The 20,065-nt window shown below is 39.3% G+C and overlaps 1 protein-coding gene across 1 annotated transcript in view; it reads right to left on the bottom strand.

Annotated features, from left to right (window-relative positions):
- The window catches only part of myo1d (myosin 1D), a 103,386-nt gene that overhangs the window by 43,484 nt on the left and 39,837 nt on the right, over positions 1-20,065 (bottom strand). The window contains exons 12-16 of the mRNA XM_054598522.1: positions 15,499-15,569; positions 13,464-13,538; positions 12,057-12,189; positions 11,802-11,968; positions 8,248-8,455 (exon numbers count right to left, since the gene is read on the bottom strand). Coding sequence (XP_054454497.1) covers positions 8,248-8,455; positions 11,802-11,968; positions 12,057-12,189; positions 13,464-13,538; positions 15,499-15,569 — 654 coding nt within the window. The remainder of the gene's footprint in view (positions 1-8,247; positions 8,456-11,801; positions 11,969-12,056; positions 12,190-13,463; positions 13,539-15,498; positions 15,570-20,065) is intronic.

Raw genomic sequence — 20,065 nt, forward strand, 5'->3', positions numbered from 1 at the left:
CTGCATCACACTGAGATCAATGACAGAAATCCAGACAGTCTGGTCACACCGTCTTTCTCAGAAAGGGGGAAGCTTTAAAGCCCTAAAGTTTATGTAACCATGTGTTATGTCCAGTAATCTGAGATCAGCCTTTTCAGACTAAAAAGTTGATAAATATCTCCCGAGGATGTTATCTGATACAGACTAAAGCCTCCTGGCCTTGTTTATGTGCATGACATCTCTGGTTCTTGAATAGTGTTTTGTTTTTATGTAATTATTACAAGCTTAGAAATGACAGAGCAGATAAAAAAAGTCTTATGTCAATAGTTTTTGTCTTGTAGTCTTTCTAATGGAATCATGTCTCACTGTATGTATTTTTTGTCACATCTATCTGTCGAAAACTAAATATTTTTTCTGAAAATCTGAAGGATTATCCATTTTTGTAATGCTTTCTATTCAGGTCTCTGTAATAAATGTTAGTTTATAGGTACAACAGCTCTAAACAGTCCTTAAAATATGCTTGTTAGCATTATGTGTTAATAAAGTGTTAATAACTGCATTATAAACATGTTTATTGTTAGATTATAAGACATTTATATGCACTTAAAATAAATTGTTAACAGTTTATATGCTGCTTAAGAATGTTAATAAAAGCCTTATGAGTTTCTTATAATTGTTAATAATAGCATTACAAACACATTTAACAAGTTTAACTTATGTATCTATTATATCATTGTTAAACATTACATTACATTACATTACAGTCATTTAGCAGACGCTTTTATCCAAAGCGACTTACAGGAAGTAAACCTTTTCTAAACTTTCTTGCTTTATCAAAAATAATACATACTTTATTACGAATATATTAGCATTTAACTATGTTTTTGCAGGTACCGGATAAAGCAAGAACAATGTCTTATTAAGGTTAATATATCCTTTATTATACACTAATTAACAGGTTTTTAAGGATTATTTTGGGCCTTTATTAGACACAGATAAAAACAAAATGCAGCAATTATAAGAAACTCATAAGGCGTTTAAGCATTGTTCTTAAGCAGACTATAACCTGCTTGTAAAATGTCTTATAATCAAACAATGAATGTATTTATAATGCTACTATTAACACTTTCACAGTCTTAACACATGATGTTAATAAGCATCCTATAAGGAATTATGATCATAACGCTTCTTATAAGAACCTTCAAAGTAAAGCATCACAAAACTATTTAAAACACATTTCATAAACTAAAACAAACACCGTCTTACATCTGAAAAAAGGGCTTTTTTTATAGCTTATGCTAAATTAAACCACCCTTTAAATTTTTGCGTTGGTTCCTCTATAAAGACAGAAAGAACAGAGTGTATTTACATCTTAACATTCAGTATATTCTCTGCCATTTCTTCATGCTTATGCAAAGCAACCAACATCTATTCAGGAACAAAAATAGCTCCTCTAATCCGCGGTTATATTTTAAGTCTCAAATGGTGCTTTTCTCTGGCAAAATGGCAGCTGACGACCTTATCCTCGGTTTCCTTTAATACGTAATGAATGAGAATAAGAAGAAAGAGGAACAGTTACTCATCACTAATCGAGCCCTGAGATGATTCTCCCACATGCTCAGGGTGACAGCGGTGGGAGGAATGAATGGGTTTTTAGTTAGTAATCTCTGTGTCCAAGGTTTAAAGGTTCTTTCATTTAAATTCAGACCATATTCAGAGTGTTACGGTAAATTAGGCAGAGCTTTCAGAGGGTCAAACATAACTGTGGACTAACACCTGGTGTTAATGCTCCACTGTGAGTGCATTTAAATTGGTATTTTAAACTTTTAAAGTTAGTAAATAGAAAAGATGTGGGAATATCCAACCATCCTGATTTAAACACCAATATATATTCTGAGTGGTCAAACTGTTTATGGAACTCTTTTTCATCCTTGAGCTCCATTTCATATGCATATCATAGTTTAAGCAATTCTTAATTCATTTTCTATTATGTGCAGCTTTTTCATTTAATTTCTGCCAGGTTTTTACTCAAATAGCTATTTTTTGTGGCTAGCTGATGATTCCACAGTATCATTTTATATAAACCATGTAACATTCCTTCACTGAGAAGTTTTTTGTGTACAAAGGTCAGTTATTACCAGAAAGAAATCTTATTTTCTGTATGATATTTAACATTTTGGACAATAGCTGCACGTTTATGAGGATGAACAGGATCTTTGTAGATTGTACAGGAAGATGTGACTGAAGGTAGAATTTATCGATTTAGCACCGTCACAATGACAGAGAGATGTTTCATTCTTTATCTGCCTGTACAATCCTATAAATACACAGTATAATCCACAGTAATTGTGTTTACATTCTGAATGTGACTCTATTGTTCTATTGCAATATACAGCTGACGTCATCGTGTTTACTTTCATTTACTTTGATAGAATGCAGAGGTTGAGCTGCGCGGAACGATTAGCATTTTTTTGTTTTTCTTCTACTCTATGCTGCTGTAAGCCTGCAAATTTCCCCGCTGCGGGACTAATAAAGGATTATCTTATCTTATCTTATCTTAAGGTTATCTGCATTTCATACATCCAAATCAACTTATCTTGATAACAATAGTTTATTTTTGTATTTCCTATCTTATTATTTACAGAAAAAAAGGTGATTAACATATTATAACACTAATAAACTGATACACAAGAAAATCTAAGAACATGTTTTAAATACAGCATTAAAGATTCATCTAATTATATTTTAACCAGAAAACATCCCTACAATGGACTTTTTTTATTCTAATACAGTGTCTCAGTATATTCAGTCTCAGTATATTCAATCTCAGTATATTCCCCCCCACACAGACAGTGTCCCACCCCATATGTGCTCACATAATACACAAAGCAGAAAATGGGCCAAATCAGATTTCCAGTGAGAGCTCAGTTAAGATGTTGCCAGGATAACATCCACATGGTGCCCCGGCCTCGGTGCCAGATCCACCACTGTGTTTATCTAAGCAACAAATCACTAATTACGTTACGTATACGCCCGGAGCTGGAGGTGAGAGGCAAAGCAAGAGAGAGAGAGAGAGAATAAAGGGACCATAAAGCAACCATAAATCAGATAAGAGAGGACGTAAAGTGTCTCCACCGTCCTTGGAGCCTCGTTAAGGTGTGTGACAGGTGGAAAGTGGCGAGAGGTTAGAATTACGACGGGGCACAAACACAACATCAACACATTCTCTGCCCGGCAAATCCGATGACGCTGGTGAGCTGATGAAGATGACACTCAGGGGGGATTGTGGATAAATCAAGCCAATAACAAGGCCCCAGACGGTCCGCCCCCTTACCCTCCCGGCCAATAAAGCCATCTGATCATCCCCTTTTTTTTTTAGACACTCAAGCCATCATGGAGCCCGCCCTCTCCACACTCCGGGGCCCCGGGATTTACGAGCTCATCAAAGCCAGATTGGGGATCTTTGGTCGCAACAAAGCGGGACAGATTGCTGGGGTTTTACTTGAGAGGGGAGGGGGTGCACACATGTTACACGAGCCAGGACAACTGTGGAGAGCTGGAAAGGTTTCGGTTGGGATGTTGAGCAGAACACAGAGAGGAGGGGAGAGGACCCCATTAGTGGCTACTGAAGGTCTTTAAAGTGGCCCTATTATGCTTTTCCACTTTTTCCCTCTTCTTTAGTGTGTTATATATATTTTTGTACATGTAAAAGTAGAGTGTAAAACCTGAAGTCCACGCCTAAAAGGAGTTACCCTCCCCGTCAGAAGCTCCTGAGCTCCTGAAACGGCTCCATTGAATTCTCTCCTTCAGCTCTGTGACTTTATGAGGTCACAATGTAACTTTATGAGGTCATAATGTAACTTTATGAGGTCATAACGTAAAATTCCTTCCAGTTAGTTTGGCCCTCAAACAACAAAAGAGAGAGACGGAGCTGAAGCTCCAGAAGAAGAGTTTTTGGAAATGTGAATCGTTGACCAATCACAACAGAGCGGGCTAGCTGACCAATCAGAGCAGACTTTGCTTTCTGGAGGGAGGAGCAAGCGCTACAACGGAGCGTTTCAGAGAGAGGGTGAGAAGAAGTGCTGCAGGACAGCCAGGATGAGAAAAACAAGGAGGATTATGAGCATTAACGCATGAAAACATGTTGTAACTGTAACTTGAGATAAAAAGATGCACCCAGAAAATAGCCCTATAGGGCCTGTTTGTTAAAAGTACTGGGACTGCAGCTATAATAAAAGGTCATTAACTGAACTGCAGTGTTGGCAATAAAAAAAAAAAAAAAAAAAAAAAAGGTCCACCGCAAAAACAACCCTTCACCTTGTTGTGGAAAAACAAAACAAATCCCGACATGGAGCGACAGAGAGGCCGCTCTGCACCATCGACACACTCGACTGCTGCTGAACGCCTGACTTTCCACATCCTCTGGGGATATCGAGCTGTTTTTTTTTTTCTTTTCGCCAACATGCTCGATGCACACGGATGGGCGGAGGGGAGGCGGGGATGGAGAGCGTGCGACACAATTTCAGTGAGGCTGCAACGTGCTCTGACTGCAGCCCGTCACGGGGGACACCGGGGCCAGCAGTCATTATCATAAATCAATAAAGTGCTCTGGTGAGCGGTGCACACACACACACACACACACACACACACACACACACACACACACACACACACACACACACACACACACACACACACACACACACACACACACACACACACACACACACACACACACACACACACACACACACACACACAGCAACACTAACACCACTAAACATTCCTTCAATCATATCTCGCAGTAATATGTCGGTTTAAAGTCTTAGCTCCGGGGCTAATACTTCAACGATGTGAATCAAATGTGCTCAAAGTGATCGTGATCAAAGGAGACCAACACAAAGAGACAGTATTGATGATTATATTGAACGGCTCATCCATCAATGAGATGGGACTGGACAAAGTATATTGGAAGAATATTGCTGATGGTCAGCAGTACAAGCCAGAAGTCACACACATACACTATTCAAACACAATAAAATCAACTTATCGAGGAAGTAATGCACACAGAATATGATCCATCATGTGGAAGAATGACAGCTAGTAATTACAGCATCAGCATTATGTTTATAGTGAATATGCTTTCTAAATATTTGCACAGCTGGTTTGGGTTGCTGTACAATGATTAAAGTGCTCTTAAAGTTTTTGGAGCCTCATCCTGGTGTGAGATAGCGAGACATTTCATAATCAAGATAAATATCACATATTTATGAGTTTCTTTGTGAATAATTCTTCTTTTTTAATATTTTATTTATTTACTTTCATATTTTTAGCCTTTTTTTAAACAGATGTCTCAGACCAAGACTCACCTTTCTATGTAAACTGTTATTTTTTATTTTATATATTATTAAAATAAAATACATTTTGTGAGGATCTGGAGACAATAGTAAAAAGCAGTCTGAAAAAAACAAAAAAAACCTGCGAACTTTGGCTGTGAGCCACACATCCGTTGCCATGGAGAAAGACCCACGGTTACAGTCTTTTAGAGTTTTTATGCTTGCCAAAGGTTTTGTTTACTGCAGGATATTTTTTTAGGATGCAGCATTTAAAAGAAAGCACAGATTCTGTAGCCTTCATTTACTGATTAAGAAAACAAAAGAAATGTCAGTTTCCACATCACCGCTTTTTACTGAGACCAGAGGAAGCACATTTCCTTTTTTTTTGTTTAATCCAGCAGTAAAAAGTTAAACCACGCTCCTTTGATTTGCTGCAGTGTTCTCTCACACGGGGGGAGTGTTTTTATGGAGGTGATATATTCAGATGATAACTTAAACACTCTGCAGGTTCAGAGGGGGATCAGAGGATTACAGATCATGTTTCTGCTGAGGTCTAGCAGGAGACGGATCAGTTCTGGACCGTTAAGCAGAGAGGGCGGCAGCGCTGGCTTTACACCGAGGAGCCTGATATTCACAAGAGGGCTGCACACAGATATCCACTGCATGTCAGTCAGATTCACCCCGGAAACAAGAGTTGATTTATTAGAGAACAATTCATTGCATCAAGACAAGAGTTGTCCACTGGGAACAATAAAAACAAAACAAAATAGGACTTTTTATCCTTTTAAGACATTTATTTTAGCTCCTGCTCAGACAAACCCCCCGGGCTGTGAAAGCTGACTACCCAAAGACACAACGCTCTCCACGTCTCATAAACCAACTGCTACACGGAGACCATGTAGAGCTTTGGAAAGCAATTAAGGTGCAACTCAGAATACACGAGGGGGGGGGGGGTCTGTTCTCGTCATCGCTGCCACTCTGACAAGCGCCGACAGTTATTGTGGTGTGGATGGCTGAGCTTGAATTTATGAAATATTCATATTAACACAGAACGAAAGGTGAGGGTGGCCTATGTTTAATTCATAACATCTGTATTTATGTTGGATTTTTCTGCCTCTTTTTCTTCTTCTGGTAGCCATTTCTTAAAGAGGCAATGATTTGGATTGGTCTGTGCAAGGTGGATGCTTCGGTGTTGTTGATGCACTCGGGCCTGATTGCAATACATCTCAGGTCACTCAACAAGAGTGGAGAGATGAGGCGAGTACTGCTTTTGGTTTATGCTTTTGGTTTACTCCCCCCTTCCCCTCCAGCAGGAGAGGTTTAGGTCACTTAAAATGGGGGTAAAATGAGACAGAAAAACACAATGTTCTCTCAATTTGGACAGGCAGGGGTACCACAAAGAGTGTGCCGATTCACAAATTGTGTTTCTTAGTGGGCTTATGGGGCAAACTAATTGCTATTATTATTAATCTGTGAGGCGAACGGAGGGACAAGACTGTGTCTGAGCCTCAGTCAGCGTCTGACGGACAGTCCTGGCACCGCCGTGGCCCGGCTGGCATCAGGCTGCGTGGTGTGCCCGGTGCTGATAAGGGGGATTGCTTGGCGCAGCAGATCCGACTTCAGCGGGGATGTTTGTTGGAGTAACAGCATGATAGATACAGGAGTCAGTGCTGCTGTCACAGCGCTGTTTGATTTCCTGTGTCAGTGAGTGCATGCAGCTCATACTGCACGCTCGGCCTCAATATTGATAGAGGGCGAGATTAAAGACGCCTGCTCCGACACCTCTGTGATGTTTGTTTTTTTTGTTGGCGATTCCTCTGAGGTTTCCCTTCGCTATCAAGGCCTGCTTATCCTGGGAGATACAAGATAGGGTTCTCCTGAGGGAGAGGTGGAAGGAACACTCCGTGGGAAGAGCCAACAGAAGGTCACACGGATCAATACAAAAGGTCGACCAATCAATCCGCAACAGGGGTTAATTTGGCTTGAAAGCCCTTTCAAGTCTGAAAGGTACTCCTTGAGAAATGTGGACATGAAAGCAGAGCGTGTGGAGGAATCTGCAAACATGATTCTGATATAATGACTTTACAAGGTTATGTATAGGTGTCAATCACATGGTTCCCCTGTGGAGGATATAGAGCTTCAAGACGTTTTTGAGCTCCCTTCCTGTCACTCACAGATAGCGTTCAGGCGGTTTGCACGGTGCATCTGAAATTTGACAGCCGGGGAAGAGCAGAGAACCAGGTTCACAAACCGATGCCTCCATCTGTCAAAGTAACCGCTCTGCACGCCGATCCGACACAACAGGATCACACCGGGAAACTGGCGTTCCCTCTCCTGAAGGTGTAGCTTGTCACAGAGCAACATGAGCAACTGCAAATTTGATAAAAATGATTCATATAAAATGAGACACATCATGTGGCCACACCCAAGCCAAAACAAGAAAAAAGTTCTGGTAGTAAAAATACCGTTACTCTTTGTATGCACTGTGGACATCAACGTGTTTTTAAATCCTCTTAAGATGGGTGAAAAATGTTATCAAGAACATGAATACCTTTGGAAAAAACATAATAAACGTATAGTTCCTTGTTCCATACTCAATATATTAAAAATAATAATAAATCTGAGCTGTGTGGGCGAAGCCTTTCACCTGAGCGATAAAAGATTCCAGCGCTCATAATACAAGAATATATCAGTTCCAAAATACCTTAGCGCTTGTATAAACATTTGAGTTTTTCTAGCCTCCAAGGTTATTTGTATGCATGAATTTGTATGAGAACACTGAAAAAAGATGTTGTATATTTGGTTCACTGGTTTAGAGTCGAGGCCAAATCAGGGAAAATTAAGATTAATGAAAGAAAGAAATGTAATAAACCCCCCATGGGGTCAGAGTTTCGCTCGTTCGTAATCGACCATGAGGCGGTCAGACTCTCACCTTCTGGAGGAAGAGGACAATTCTCCCGACCATCTCCACCCGCTGCTCCTCCAGGCTGAAGAGCGTGCGTGGCGTGCGGATGAAGACCTTGGTTTTTCCGTAGGCCACGTCGTGGTCAAACCCACACCCATGCATGAGCTTCTTCACCGCGTCTTTGTCCGATGGCAAGTCATGGTTCGGCCACGTGAACTCTGAGATCATCTTGTATCTGGATGAGGGACAAAATGGCCGGGTCAGGAAATGGTAGATGGTTAAGATCTAGATTGCTAAAGGAAGGAGCACAACCAGGATTTGACTAACTGTACTGGATAACTGTACATAAAGACCATGGATGTACAATAAGAAAACTGCATTTTCTTCCTTAGTTCACATTGTAAAATAGACGTCTGTCTCTTTCACTGCTGTCCTGAAAGGATATTTCAGGACAGCAGTGATATTATCCGTCCTCAGAGATCCCAACGCTTCTCCAACAGACATTCAGAGTCATTTCACAGCCGACACACTGACACGGCGGTGACGTAAGTCCAAATGCATCATTGCGGAGGATTGAAGTGCCAAGAGTTTGATGACCTGTTAGCATGTTATGCAAAAGACTCATTACCTAATCCTCCGTCCAACACGACGCTTTCTACGAGGGCTGTGTGCAAATGTGACAGCTGGGGAATAAGGGCAAGGCTACAACAAGTGTGTGTGTATGTGTGTGTGTGTGTGTGCGTTTAATATTGGACGAGTGTTGGTTAGTCTAATGTGTGCGATTGTGTTATGGACCATTACGAAAGGATCTGATGATTATTAAAAAGCTTTTTGGATCAAAATCTGGAGAGATATGTTACGACTTAGGGGCTTTGTATGATTGTTAGGAAAAGAAATCAAACCATTTGAGCCAAACCAATTAAGATCTCATCTGTTACACAATGTGCATCACATGTGTGTAAGTGGAGCTTTCTGGGTCTTATCTGATTTTATGCAGCGACATCAGTGTTGTTATATCACTCCAGATCGTCCTCTGCGGGGGAAGCATGACGTTTGAGACTCCAAGGATCCACGTCTGTCCTTTACTAGTCTCTAAAAGTCCAGAACTGACCTGAAGGACTCTTTCTGCTCTGAGAGAGCTTCTTATGAAAGATGGTTTTTTTCACGCTAGACTTTTGACGGCAAATATGTCCATTGATAATCCAGAGTTACGTCCATATAGAAGAACTACCGGACATTTGTTTTAAACAGCCATCTAAAAGCATAAATTTAACACAACTTGAAAATAAGTTCAATTGAGAGGCAGTCCAAACATTTACATAAAAGGATATTCGGTTTGAATTCCGTTTTGTCAACTTTAAAATAGCATTAAGGGCATTTGAATTATTATAAAAAAATTATTCATTGCATGAGATAGTCCACATTCTCTCTATTTATGTAAGAAAATATTGTACTTTAATTTATATTTCAAAAGGTGGTCAAAAACAACATTTTCACTGCAGTCAAAAAAAGTCATAAAATACGATATTTTAACGACCTTCTAAACTTCATTTGAAAACTTCAACAAAAGTGTACTGAAAAAAGAAAAAAAAAGTATCACTACATAATGACTTTGTTTCCCATATCGCTCAGTTTGACAAAAAGTGTAAGGTCAAACAATATTAGGCTTTTAAATATGCTATTTATGAATGTATTTATTTATTTGGTATTTTTCCCAAAAGGACATTTTGGCCTTTAATTATTTAATCTGCCTGATAAATACACGTGATACCTGCAAAAAGCAATAATTTAAACCCTGTGTGTGACACTTTACATGATCAGGATTATAGATATTTAGGGCTGCAACCAACGATTATCTTCATTCATTAATAGTTTTTGGCTATAAGATATGACAAAAATAGTGAAATATGCCCATCATAAGTTCTGAGCACCAGGTGATGTCTGCAGATGTCAAACAGTCTGAAACCCAAAGATATTTAATTTGAATCAAAACAAAATGAATGTAGATGTCGGCCATTAATAGTACGCTTGAAAGCGAATTAGTGCTGATTGTTATGTAAACAGACTTGTAATATCAGGTGCTTGAGCTCTTTTATGAATAAAACATGAGTTATTAACGCAGGTCATCGACTGGCAGTTGTTTTGCTTCTTCACCATGTTACTCACCATGTTTTATAACCACGTCTCTTTCTAGTAATAACAATCCAGCCGGCTTTTGAATCAAGGTCAGAGGAAACACATATTATGCTTGTAGGAAAACAGACAAAATGAGGGGTTGTTTTGCGATGGCTGCTGGAGATGTAGCTGATTAGCTGCAAAATTAGATGATGAGGGTTACACAACACACATTTACACCCAACAGTTAGAAACAGTCTGGTTAAATCATTCATGGCTGCCCAGTGAGCAGCTTCAGCATTTTGACCCAGATTTTAAAGCTAGTCCCATGAGCAAAATATTTAAATTTAATTCTTTTTTTAAATATTTAAATTTATTTCAAAATATTTTAATATTTTATATTCTGCAAATATTTTTATGATTTGACTTTACATCTAATTATTAAATATGCCTATAATGTGAATAATTGTAGGCCTGACTTAATCCACCAATCAACTGCATACATGATCAGTAGCAATAAATATACTTCATTGACCTGGTCTGCTGTTGTTTAAAGGCTAAATTCAAAAGTGCAGGTGGTTTATAATGGTCACTATTTTTTGACATTTTATGACAATGATTAATTGCCTCCTCAACCAGTGAACATGCAGATAACATCCATCCATGTGTGCAAATGTCATCTTTCCATCATTTTATCCTATTAACATTTGTGGGAATTAGCATAATTAGCATATAAATTCTTGAGTTGTGGCCAAAAACATCATTTGTGAGGTCACATTGACCTTTGATCACCTAATCAGTTCATCCTTGAATACAGGTGGATGTTTGTGCAAATATTTGAAGTAATTCCCTAAAGGCGTTCCTGAGATATGGCGTTCACGAGAATGGGATGGAGATGAGGTCACAGTGACAGTGACCTTCGACTAGAGATGGGAAACATTAATAATAGTACTCTTATCATTACTGCTTATCATTTCGGTTCCTTATCAATACTCTAATATGTTATTTTAGATTATACTGTGAGAAAAAAAGATGATTATTTAAGAAAAGAATAAAAGCTTACATTTATTAGCCTGTTCTTATTAGCAAATCCCTGTATGGCATCGCTAACGTGAGGGTTTTATTGCATTTGTGAGGATGACAGTTCTCAGCATCTACTCAAGTGAAGTACCGATAGCAGAACCGTTAACCCTAGACCTTATCGCTACTTGGATATTTTACTAATTTGGAGCCGGTTCCAGTTAGGAACCGAGTTCCAGGGGGCATCCCTACACTTTGACTGATCAGATCATCCTTGAGTTCAAGTGGAGGTATGTTCCAAATGAGGGCTATTGCATTCACAAGAAGGAATACAAATAATCTGCTGATTGATCAATGAAGAAAATAATTGGTAGTTGACGCCCGACATGAAATAATCAAAATGATTGAAAGGGGCCAAAGCCGTTTAAAGTGATTATTGGAGGTACCTCTGTAGGAAGCGAGGGTAGGTCTGTCTGTAGGCGAAGCCGGCACGCCGCACTCTGACGTTCTCCAGCAGCCCGAGGTACTCCACCTGGTGGCGGCAGCGCTCATGCTCGAACAGCAGAGGGGACTTGACGTCGTTGGGCTTGATGCAGCGGACATAGTAGGGTTCCTGCAGAGGGAGACGCCGCGTTAACAACCACATTCATCTGAATTCCACATGAAAGAAACAAAAAGGTTTATCCGTCCAGACTGCTCACCTTAGAGGCCAAGTTCTCCACTAACGAGATCATGGAGTTCTTGAAGAGCGTCGCAGCTGTTAGAGGACGCTTGGTGACCTCGGTGATGCTCAGTTTGCCCTCGGGCCACATCGCCTTCAGTACCGGGTTAGAACTGGAAACATGAAAGGTAGAGTCGTACAAATAGAGATTACAACACTTAAATAACTGCTGAGTAAAAACGGGTAACAATCACAGCACAATTCAGAGATTTTTGCTGTTCAATGTTCATCAGGGATCATTTAAAGACGTTTGTTTTTTATGTTTTCAGGTTTAACACTATAATGAGCATTTATTTTGTTATTATATTTGAATTAATGCTGAAAGATTTTAAAAAATGATCTAATTTTGATTATTTTGAGTGATATTCCAATTGCGAAATTTGAGGGAATTATTTTTACAGACGTTAGAAGTTTTTTGTTTTTCTTTGATATGTAGGCAATAACATTTTTAAGCACGAAGTGATATAAGCAATATTATTATTTTATTATTTCTTTATTTTAATAATTATGGTGTAATTATAATTATCATTGTTTTTATTATTTTATTTATTATTATAATTACTATTTTGTTATTTATTTACTTTTATGAATATTCTAATTGCATTATCTATTTACTTTTTATTGAGTAATTATTTATTTAATGTGTTCTTCCAGTGTTTTTTGACATAACGTGTGTTAGTTTGTAGAGAAAAGACGCATGGTAATAACTTGTTTAGTCTAGTAAATTGACGCTTCACAATTAAAAACATTTGAATCTATAATATTTACATCATTTGTCTCATTTTCATTGAAAAACAGGATTGATGATTGATGATTTTTGCAGGGATCTGTACCAAACAAAGATGTTTTTAGGCCAGGACTAAAATAGTTTTTTAGTCCAATATTTCACCTGTAACAAATTTTGTGAGTAAAAATTGCAGTAGGACTTTTGCAATTTTTATAAGAATCTCAATCTAATTGTGCAGCCTTTATTTGAATGGCTACTACCTTAGACAATTTAAATATTAATGTAGACTTTGACGAACAAACCCAAAAAAGTATTTCCATTAGATCCTTAAAACACACGTTGAAACATCTTTGGCTGCTTTCCAAACATTGTGCTTTTCGACCCGAGTAAAGAGTATCATCAAAAGCACATTAGAGAGGTCGCAGATAACCAGACCTCACATTTATATTCAGCAGAGGAGACACGCCAGAGGATTGGAAGCAGAGGAGGATGAAAGCCAGCTGAGAGGAGATTAGTGCTACTAGTCCTGTTCTGTTCTTTCTGGAGGGGTGTCATGTAAAGTGCTGCAAGGAACACAGTGTGCGGAGGTGATTGAAGCAGTGCGTAATACTCAGTGTGTGTGTGTGTGTGTGTGTGTGTGTGTGTGTGTGTGTGTCGTACCTGTTGTACAGCAGCCTCTTGAAATCCTGGAACAGGGTGTCTTTGTTCTTGTCAATGAAACCCACCACCGAGTACCTGAGGAGAGGAGACAAGGAGGGGGGTAAATAACTGTCATAACTACTCCATCACTTTGACCTTTGGCCTCTTTATTAGGTGCACCTTTCTATTACTGACCCCACAACAGCCCGAATCATTCAAAGCATTGATCCAACCATGTGCTGCAACCATTCCTGGTAGATTCTGCAGCGTGTTGACGTGATAGCATCACACAGTTGCTGCAGATTTGTCGGCTGCACATTCAAGCTGTGAGTCTCCCGTTACGCCACATCCTAAACGTGCTTTATTCAGATTGAGATCTGGTTGACTGTGAAGTCCTGAAGTCACTGTCATGTTGGCGGAACCAGGCTTGAGGTGATGTGTGCTTTGTGATATGGAACGTTATCCAATACTCAGGTAGGCAGCGGCGTTTAAAATGTGCTCAGCAGCCAAGCAGTCTGAACTGCTGACACAAGGTAGAATCAATCCCCTCTTCTAATTTTTTAGTTTATACATCCTCTGTTCCTTTCCTCGCCTCCTCTCCTCACGTCTTAGTTCTTTCCAACTGAGAAGCTAGCAGAGGAGGCAAGGAAGAGACCTGAGGAGAGAGCAACAGGCATTAAAGGCAAAAAAATCCAAGATGGCGACGGTCAAAATTACAAACTCACGGCTTTAAAACCTTGGTCTGCAAACCAATGGGTGACTTTACGATGACTACGTCCACTTTTTCTATACAAGCTATGTTTAGATCATACTTGGTTTGAACAACAACTGAACTTCTTTCCAAGTCTGCAATTGAGTTGCTGCCACATGATTGGCTGGTTAGATAACAGCATGAGCAAGCAGATGTACCTAGTAAAGTGTATAAACTGTGGTTTAATCTAAATATAAGATCATCTGTATGTTAATATACACTTTACATTAATGTATGGGGTTAAAGCTGCTATAAAAAGCGCCGTGCTGTGAGATGGGCGTTGCACTCTGCCTCCTGCCCGGTCTAAGTGGTCCAGGGATCAATCAAACCCGAGTCCTTCCCCCGGGTGGCAGACAATTAGCCCTCACAAATGGGCTGAACACGTTTCCATGAGAGCACTTTTTGGGGGATTAGCGTGTGTGATTTATTCATTTGAATGGCGCCCAAGTACTTCTGGGATTGGGAAGTGGTGCTGTCTGTTTTGGGGGGGACGTCGCGCAATGAAGATGTCGTTTGAATGTTTGAGTGTGTGCATGCGAGTGTCCTTCACTGCCTATTACAATATTTTGGATGTGATTCAGTTCGGTTTTATTGCACTGCTGCAGACTACGATGTGGACTCCCCCCCCGAATGATTCGGCACACGTCTGTGCACACAGAATAAATTAGCACCCAGGCTGAGAACTTAATCCAGATTCATTTTGGGTTATTTGATGTTGTGCCTCATTTTTACAGAAAATGTTCAAATCCAACATGAAAGTGTCAAATGGAGCTGTTAAGAGCCGTGAGATGACTTGTATTCTGTCAACGTTAGCTCTTTTATTTCAATCAAATATAACATTAAAAATGCAGACAAAATAAATGTTGCAGTGCAGTTAACCAAAATATTTTGGGGTCTGGGGTCTATATAGACGTCGTTACGTTATCGTTTTATAGGTGCACAGAAATGGAAATGTGCAATTTTACAAAAACTGATCCAAGACATTATCTAAAGTAATGCAATTATGCAATCTATTCAAATACAGAGGGTTAAATAGAAAAAGTCAAATGGATTATGAAAAGAATATAGGGTCAAAATCAAGTCAAAACGAGTGCATGAGTGGTGCTTCCACATATTCAAACAACCATCAAGTTTAATTTAGGAACTCTTAATTCCATCTGCTCTTGAAGCAGCCAGAAGTACAAGACTGTGGTTTCAGTGTGCAGCTCTGATGCATGAATATGTAAAAATGAACAAATGTGGGAAAAGGAGCATGAATCACCGGTAAGAGCTTCTCCTGAATAAATAAAACGTTAAGACACTCACACCACATCTCCTGCGTAGTGTCTGAGGCGGAAGTCTCTGTCGAACTCCAAACTCTTGTCGGTCGGTGAGAGCTGCAGAGAGACGGACAGAGAGCAGAGAGTGAGCAACGATACAGAATCATCTCAGAAGAAAGTATTAACAGAGCAAAGGAGTATAATACTGTATACTTAAAAGGAATACCTCCACGACAAAAGGACCATGAATGTGATCAAATGTAAACATGATCATTAACGTTACATCAACTGTCACATATTCTGGCAATCACTGATGATTTAAAAGAGTGTTGTAACGCTTTTAGGAAACACCTCTTGTCTTTAGAGGGTCTTAAATTCAAATGTGTGTGATTTGAGTCCAAATATGAAGTCTGCAGTTCTACCCATTACTTTAAAATGTTTTCAAAGGACACAGTCAAATAAACAGTGACTGATTCTAAACTAGCGACCCTGGAGCAGAGGAGAAGAAGTCTCTCCTCATAAATGATGGCTATAATCTAATATAATCTAATATCATCTAATCTAATCTAATCTAATAAATTAAATTAAATTAAATTAAATTAAAATACATTTAAAATAAATTAAATTAAAATTAATTAAAATTAATTAAAATTAAATTAAATTAAATTTGCAAGTAAATGTTTTCTGAAGTTTCAGATTTGTGGCTTTTCCAAATCGGGACAGTTTGGGTAAATTGTCCATTTTAGAAATGTATGCACATAATTGAATTTCAAACATTAGCAGCCCTTTTGTTATTTCTCTAAAGAGGTTAAACCAAAATGCTGAGAACGATTTGCAAAACTGCAGGAGCAACCGCAGATCAGATGCAGTGATGCGGAAAAACACTCAACACTGTCAGGACGGATAAAGCCTCACAGAAGAGAAGAGAGGAAGAGGAAGAGGAATGAAGACAGGAGGCAAAGTGGAAGAAGTGATGAATAAAAAATCTAGAATGGGGGCAAGAGAAAAGTTGACAAGAGGACTGAGGAAGAGGAAGAGAGACGAATGTGGCGTGATGGGAAGAGACAGTGCAAGCAAAGGGGAAAAAAAGAATGTTAAAGTGTGATTCTGACGGCTGATGGCTGTATGTAGGCCAGTGATCAGGAGAACAGGGAGTGTAGGAGCATGAATGGAAATGCAGAAAGGTCCGTCACAGCCTGGCAACCGCTTCTGATGACCACGATTAAGCTTCCTGTTTCATCCACATCTGCAAAGCTGCAGTTTATGACGTGTTGCTCAGGGTAAAGTTGTGTGTGTGCGTGATTCATAGGACACAGAGGAGTGGAGAGTGGGATCCCACGCTTTCATCATCAACAACCCCAAAGAGAGAGAAGTGATTAGCATGTAGCAGGAGAACAGGAAGGAGAGATTAAAGTGAATGTGACACACAATGCGCTAAAAGCATTTGTGGTTTTTAAAGGAGCTCTTAAAGGAATAGTTCAACATTTTTAACACAAAGACTCCGAAGTGGCTGCAAACAGCGTCTCCAGCTGAAGCGGTGGTTGCCAGATTCAGTCAGTGAGCTTAAGTTTTAGTCTCTGAACAGGCACAGTGATATCAAACCTGGCAACCTCACAGCAAAGATTCTATCTTGTTGTTTATATTGTTTTGTTTGTGTACTGATTAAACAAACGAAATACAAGAGCCAAGCTAGATATTTCACCCCCTGTTTCCAGGCTTTATGCTAAGCTAGGCTAACCACATCTGGACTCTAGCTCCATACTTCAACAAAGCATTAAAAAAAAGCACATTTCTCAGATTGTGGAACTATTTCTCTAATTTCAAGAAAACAAAATGCAAGCATACATGTAGATTTTACATATGAATGTGCCTCCAACTTTTGCAACAGTTTGTGTTTGGTTGTTTCAACATGACAGTGCACCAAATTAGCTCTATAAAGAAATAGTTTTCCCATTTGTGGAGGAACTTGACTTAGTCCTGAGCTCAACCATCCAACAACTTTATCATGAACTGGATCATAAACATCACTTTTGGACTAACTGATGCTCTTGTGGCTGAATGGGAGCAAATCTTGTAAGAAGTCGTCCCTCAAGAGTGGAGGCGGTTATAGCATCAGAATAATGAGCATGGTTTTAGAATGAGATGTTCGACCAATAACATATGGGTTTAATGGGTGGGTGTCCACATTCTTTTGGCCATGAAATGTTCTCAGAGTTGCATTAAAAATGGACAATGGTATGGAGGGAAAAAAAGAGAGCAAGAGTGAAAAACACAGCCAACAAATAAAACTTTTACAGCCCCACTGCCTCCACCTGGCTGCTATTTCTGTCGACGGAGCCGAACACAAAACGTTCCATTACTTTAGGTCTTTGTAGAAATATTGACTGACTCATCGGAGTGCTCTCAGAGACACACACACACACACACACACACACACACACACACACACACACACACACACACACACACACACACACACACACACACACACACACACACACACACACACACACACACACACACACACACAATGAAAGAGGGAACAATCCCATTTGAGAGGAAAACACAATAAAAACCTCACAGAGAAACCGACAGATTTACATCAGAGAGCTGAATGAATCACCGGCGTTGATTCAAGGCCTGAATGAAAACCACACAGCGACTCGGCGCTAAATCTGTGACACAGCCGAGTGAAAATCCTCACTGAAATCACAAAACTATTTACCTCCCCGCCACCTCAGAGATCTACTGATGCATCGGCGCTTCCAGTAATAGTCTGGAGGTTTTTCTTTTTATTGCCAACAGTAAAGTGCTCAGCAAACAAAGGAAATAAAAATGTTATTAAAAAAGAGGAATTTAATGCACCCTGTTAGCAACACTTTAAATCATTTCAATAAGGTCTCAATAACCAAGATTTTAATTTCAAGCCTGTATGGAGTTTAATCGTCTCAAGAGTATGAGAGATCTATTTGGCAATCAAGAACGCACATTTTAGGGAGATAAATACCTCCAACACTGTCAGGAAACAAATAAATGAATGCACACAAACAAAAACAAACACAGAGAATAAAGAGAGAAACAGATGCACAGACAGACAGACAGCCCCTCATCCATCACAATCAGTTACACTCCAACACACACACACACACACACACACACACACACACACACACACACACACACACACACACACACACACACACACACACACACACACACACACACACACACACACACACAATGCACACACTTCTTGGCAGCTTTATATTTAACACCTCCTCTGTGTTTGGGACTCAGCCTAGTGTTAAGACCGAGGGTGTGATGGAGAAGTCTGTGTGTGTGTGTGTGTGTGTGTGTGTGTGTGTGTGTGTGTGTGTGTGTGTGTGTGTGTGTGTGTGTGTGTGTGTGTGTGTGTGAGAGAGAAGGGAAGGCACACGAATATAAACAGAGCAAGGTCAGAATGAACGAGGAAGGGAGGAACATAAGGATGTGCCGAGAGAGACACAGTTCAGATAAATAATGGACAGGGTAAATAAACACGTTCCAATATTCATTATAACCTACAGCACGGGCACAATCACTCCAGGACACACTGGTAGATGTCATTTTTAGATAGATATAAGATGTATTGTGCTGTTTCTTAGATGGATGGATTGATGGACCGATTGATGATTGGATGGATGAATTGGATGGATGGAAAGGGGGATGGTCAGATGGACGAATGGGTGGACAAATATACGGATGGATTGATGCACTCAACGTTATTTATGTCAGTAATGCTGCCAGTAGAATAAGTAGTTATTATTAAGAAAGTCTCACAGTATTTTACTTTAAACTCATGTAAGTTGTGAGTGTCTGTTTTGTCACAGCACAAACATGCTTTGGTTAACCGATTATTTTTTGTTATGTTGTATTCCTCTCCTCATTCACAAAAGAAAATTCTAAGAGAAATGAGAACAAAACAAACAACATGTAACCTATGGAACAGCAAATATACTGGATAAGCAAAACATTTAAATTCTAAATGTTTAGTATTGGTATTATAATCAGATATCTGTTCTTGCCTAAATTTCATACGCAGCCGAAACACCAGCAGATCAAATCTGATGGGGCAGAATGATGTAATGACTGTCCCTTTAAGATTAACTGGAGAGCAACAAAACTTAATGCCGGTTGTCGTGGAAATGCAGTAAAGCAGAGTGACTGCTGGGCAGCTTCAGGCGTACGACTCCATGAATGTAAAGCAGGAAAAGTGCTGAAAAACAGCCAACTCAGCAAGCTTTTACCGAGACCATCGATCCCTACAAAATAAAATACCACTAGCATGATCACTTTTCAGATTAATCATTTCACCTATTAAAATGTTAGAACACGCTGGAAAACGCTGCAGTTTTAAAATTCTTAAAAGCAATAAGGTGATTGAGGTCATCAAGATGCAACAGTCCGAAACAATTCAATTTACTTCTTGATTTAATTCAGGATTATTATTTAATTTATCATATCATATAAGATGAAGAAAAGCAGCATCACATAACATTTGAAAATTTGGAACCAGCATGTTTTTTTAAAATGACTTATATTATTAATCAGAATATATATATATATATATATAT

The sequence above is a fragment of the Anoplopoma fimbria genome, chromosome 5 (genome assembly GCF_027596085.1).
Source record: "Anoplopoma fimbria isolate UVic2021 breed Golden Eagle Sablefish chromosome 5, Afim_UVic_2022, whole genome shotgun sequence".
In the NCBI taxonomy this organism is placed as follows: Eukaryota; Metazoa; Chordata; class Actinopteri; order Perciformes; family Anoplopomatidae; genus Anoplopoma; species Anoplopoma fimbria.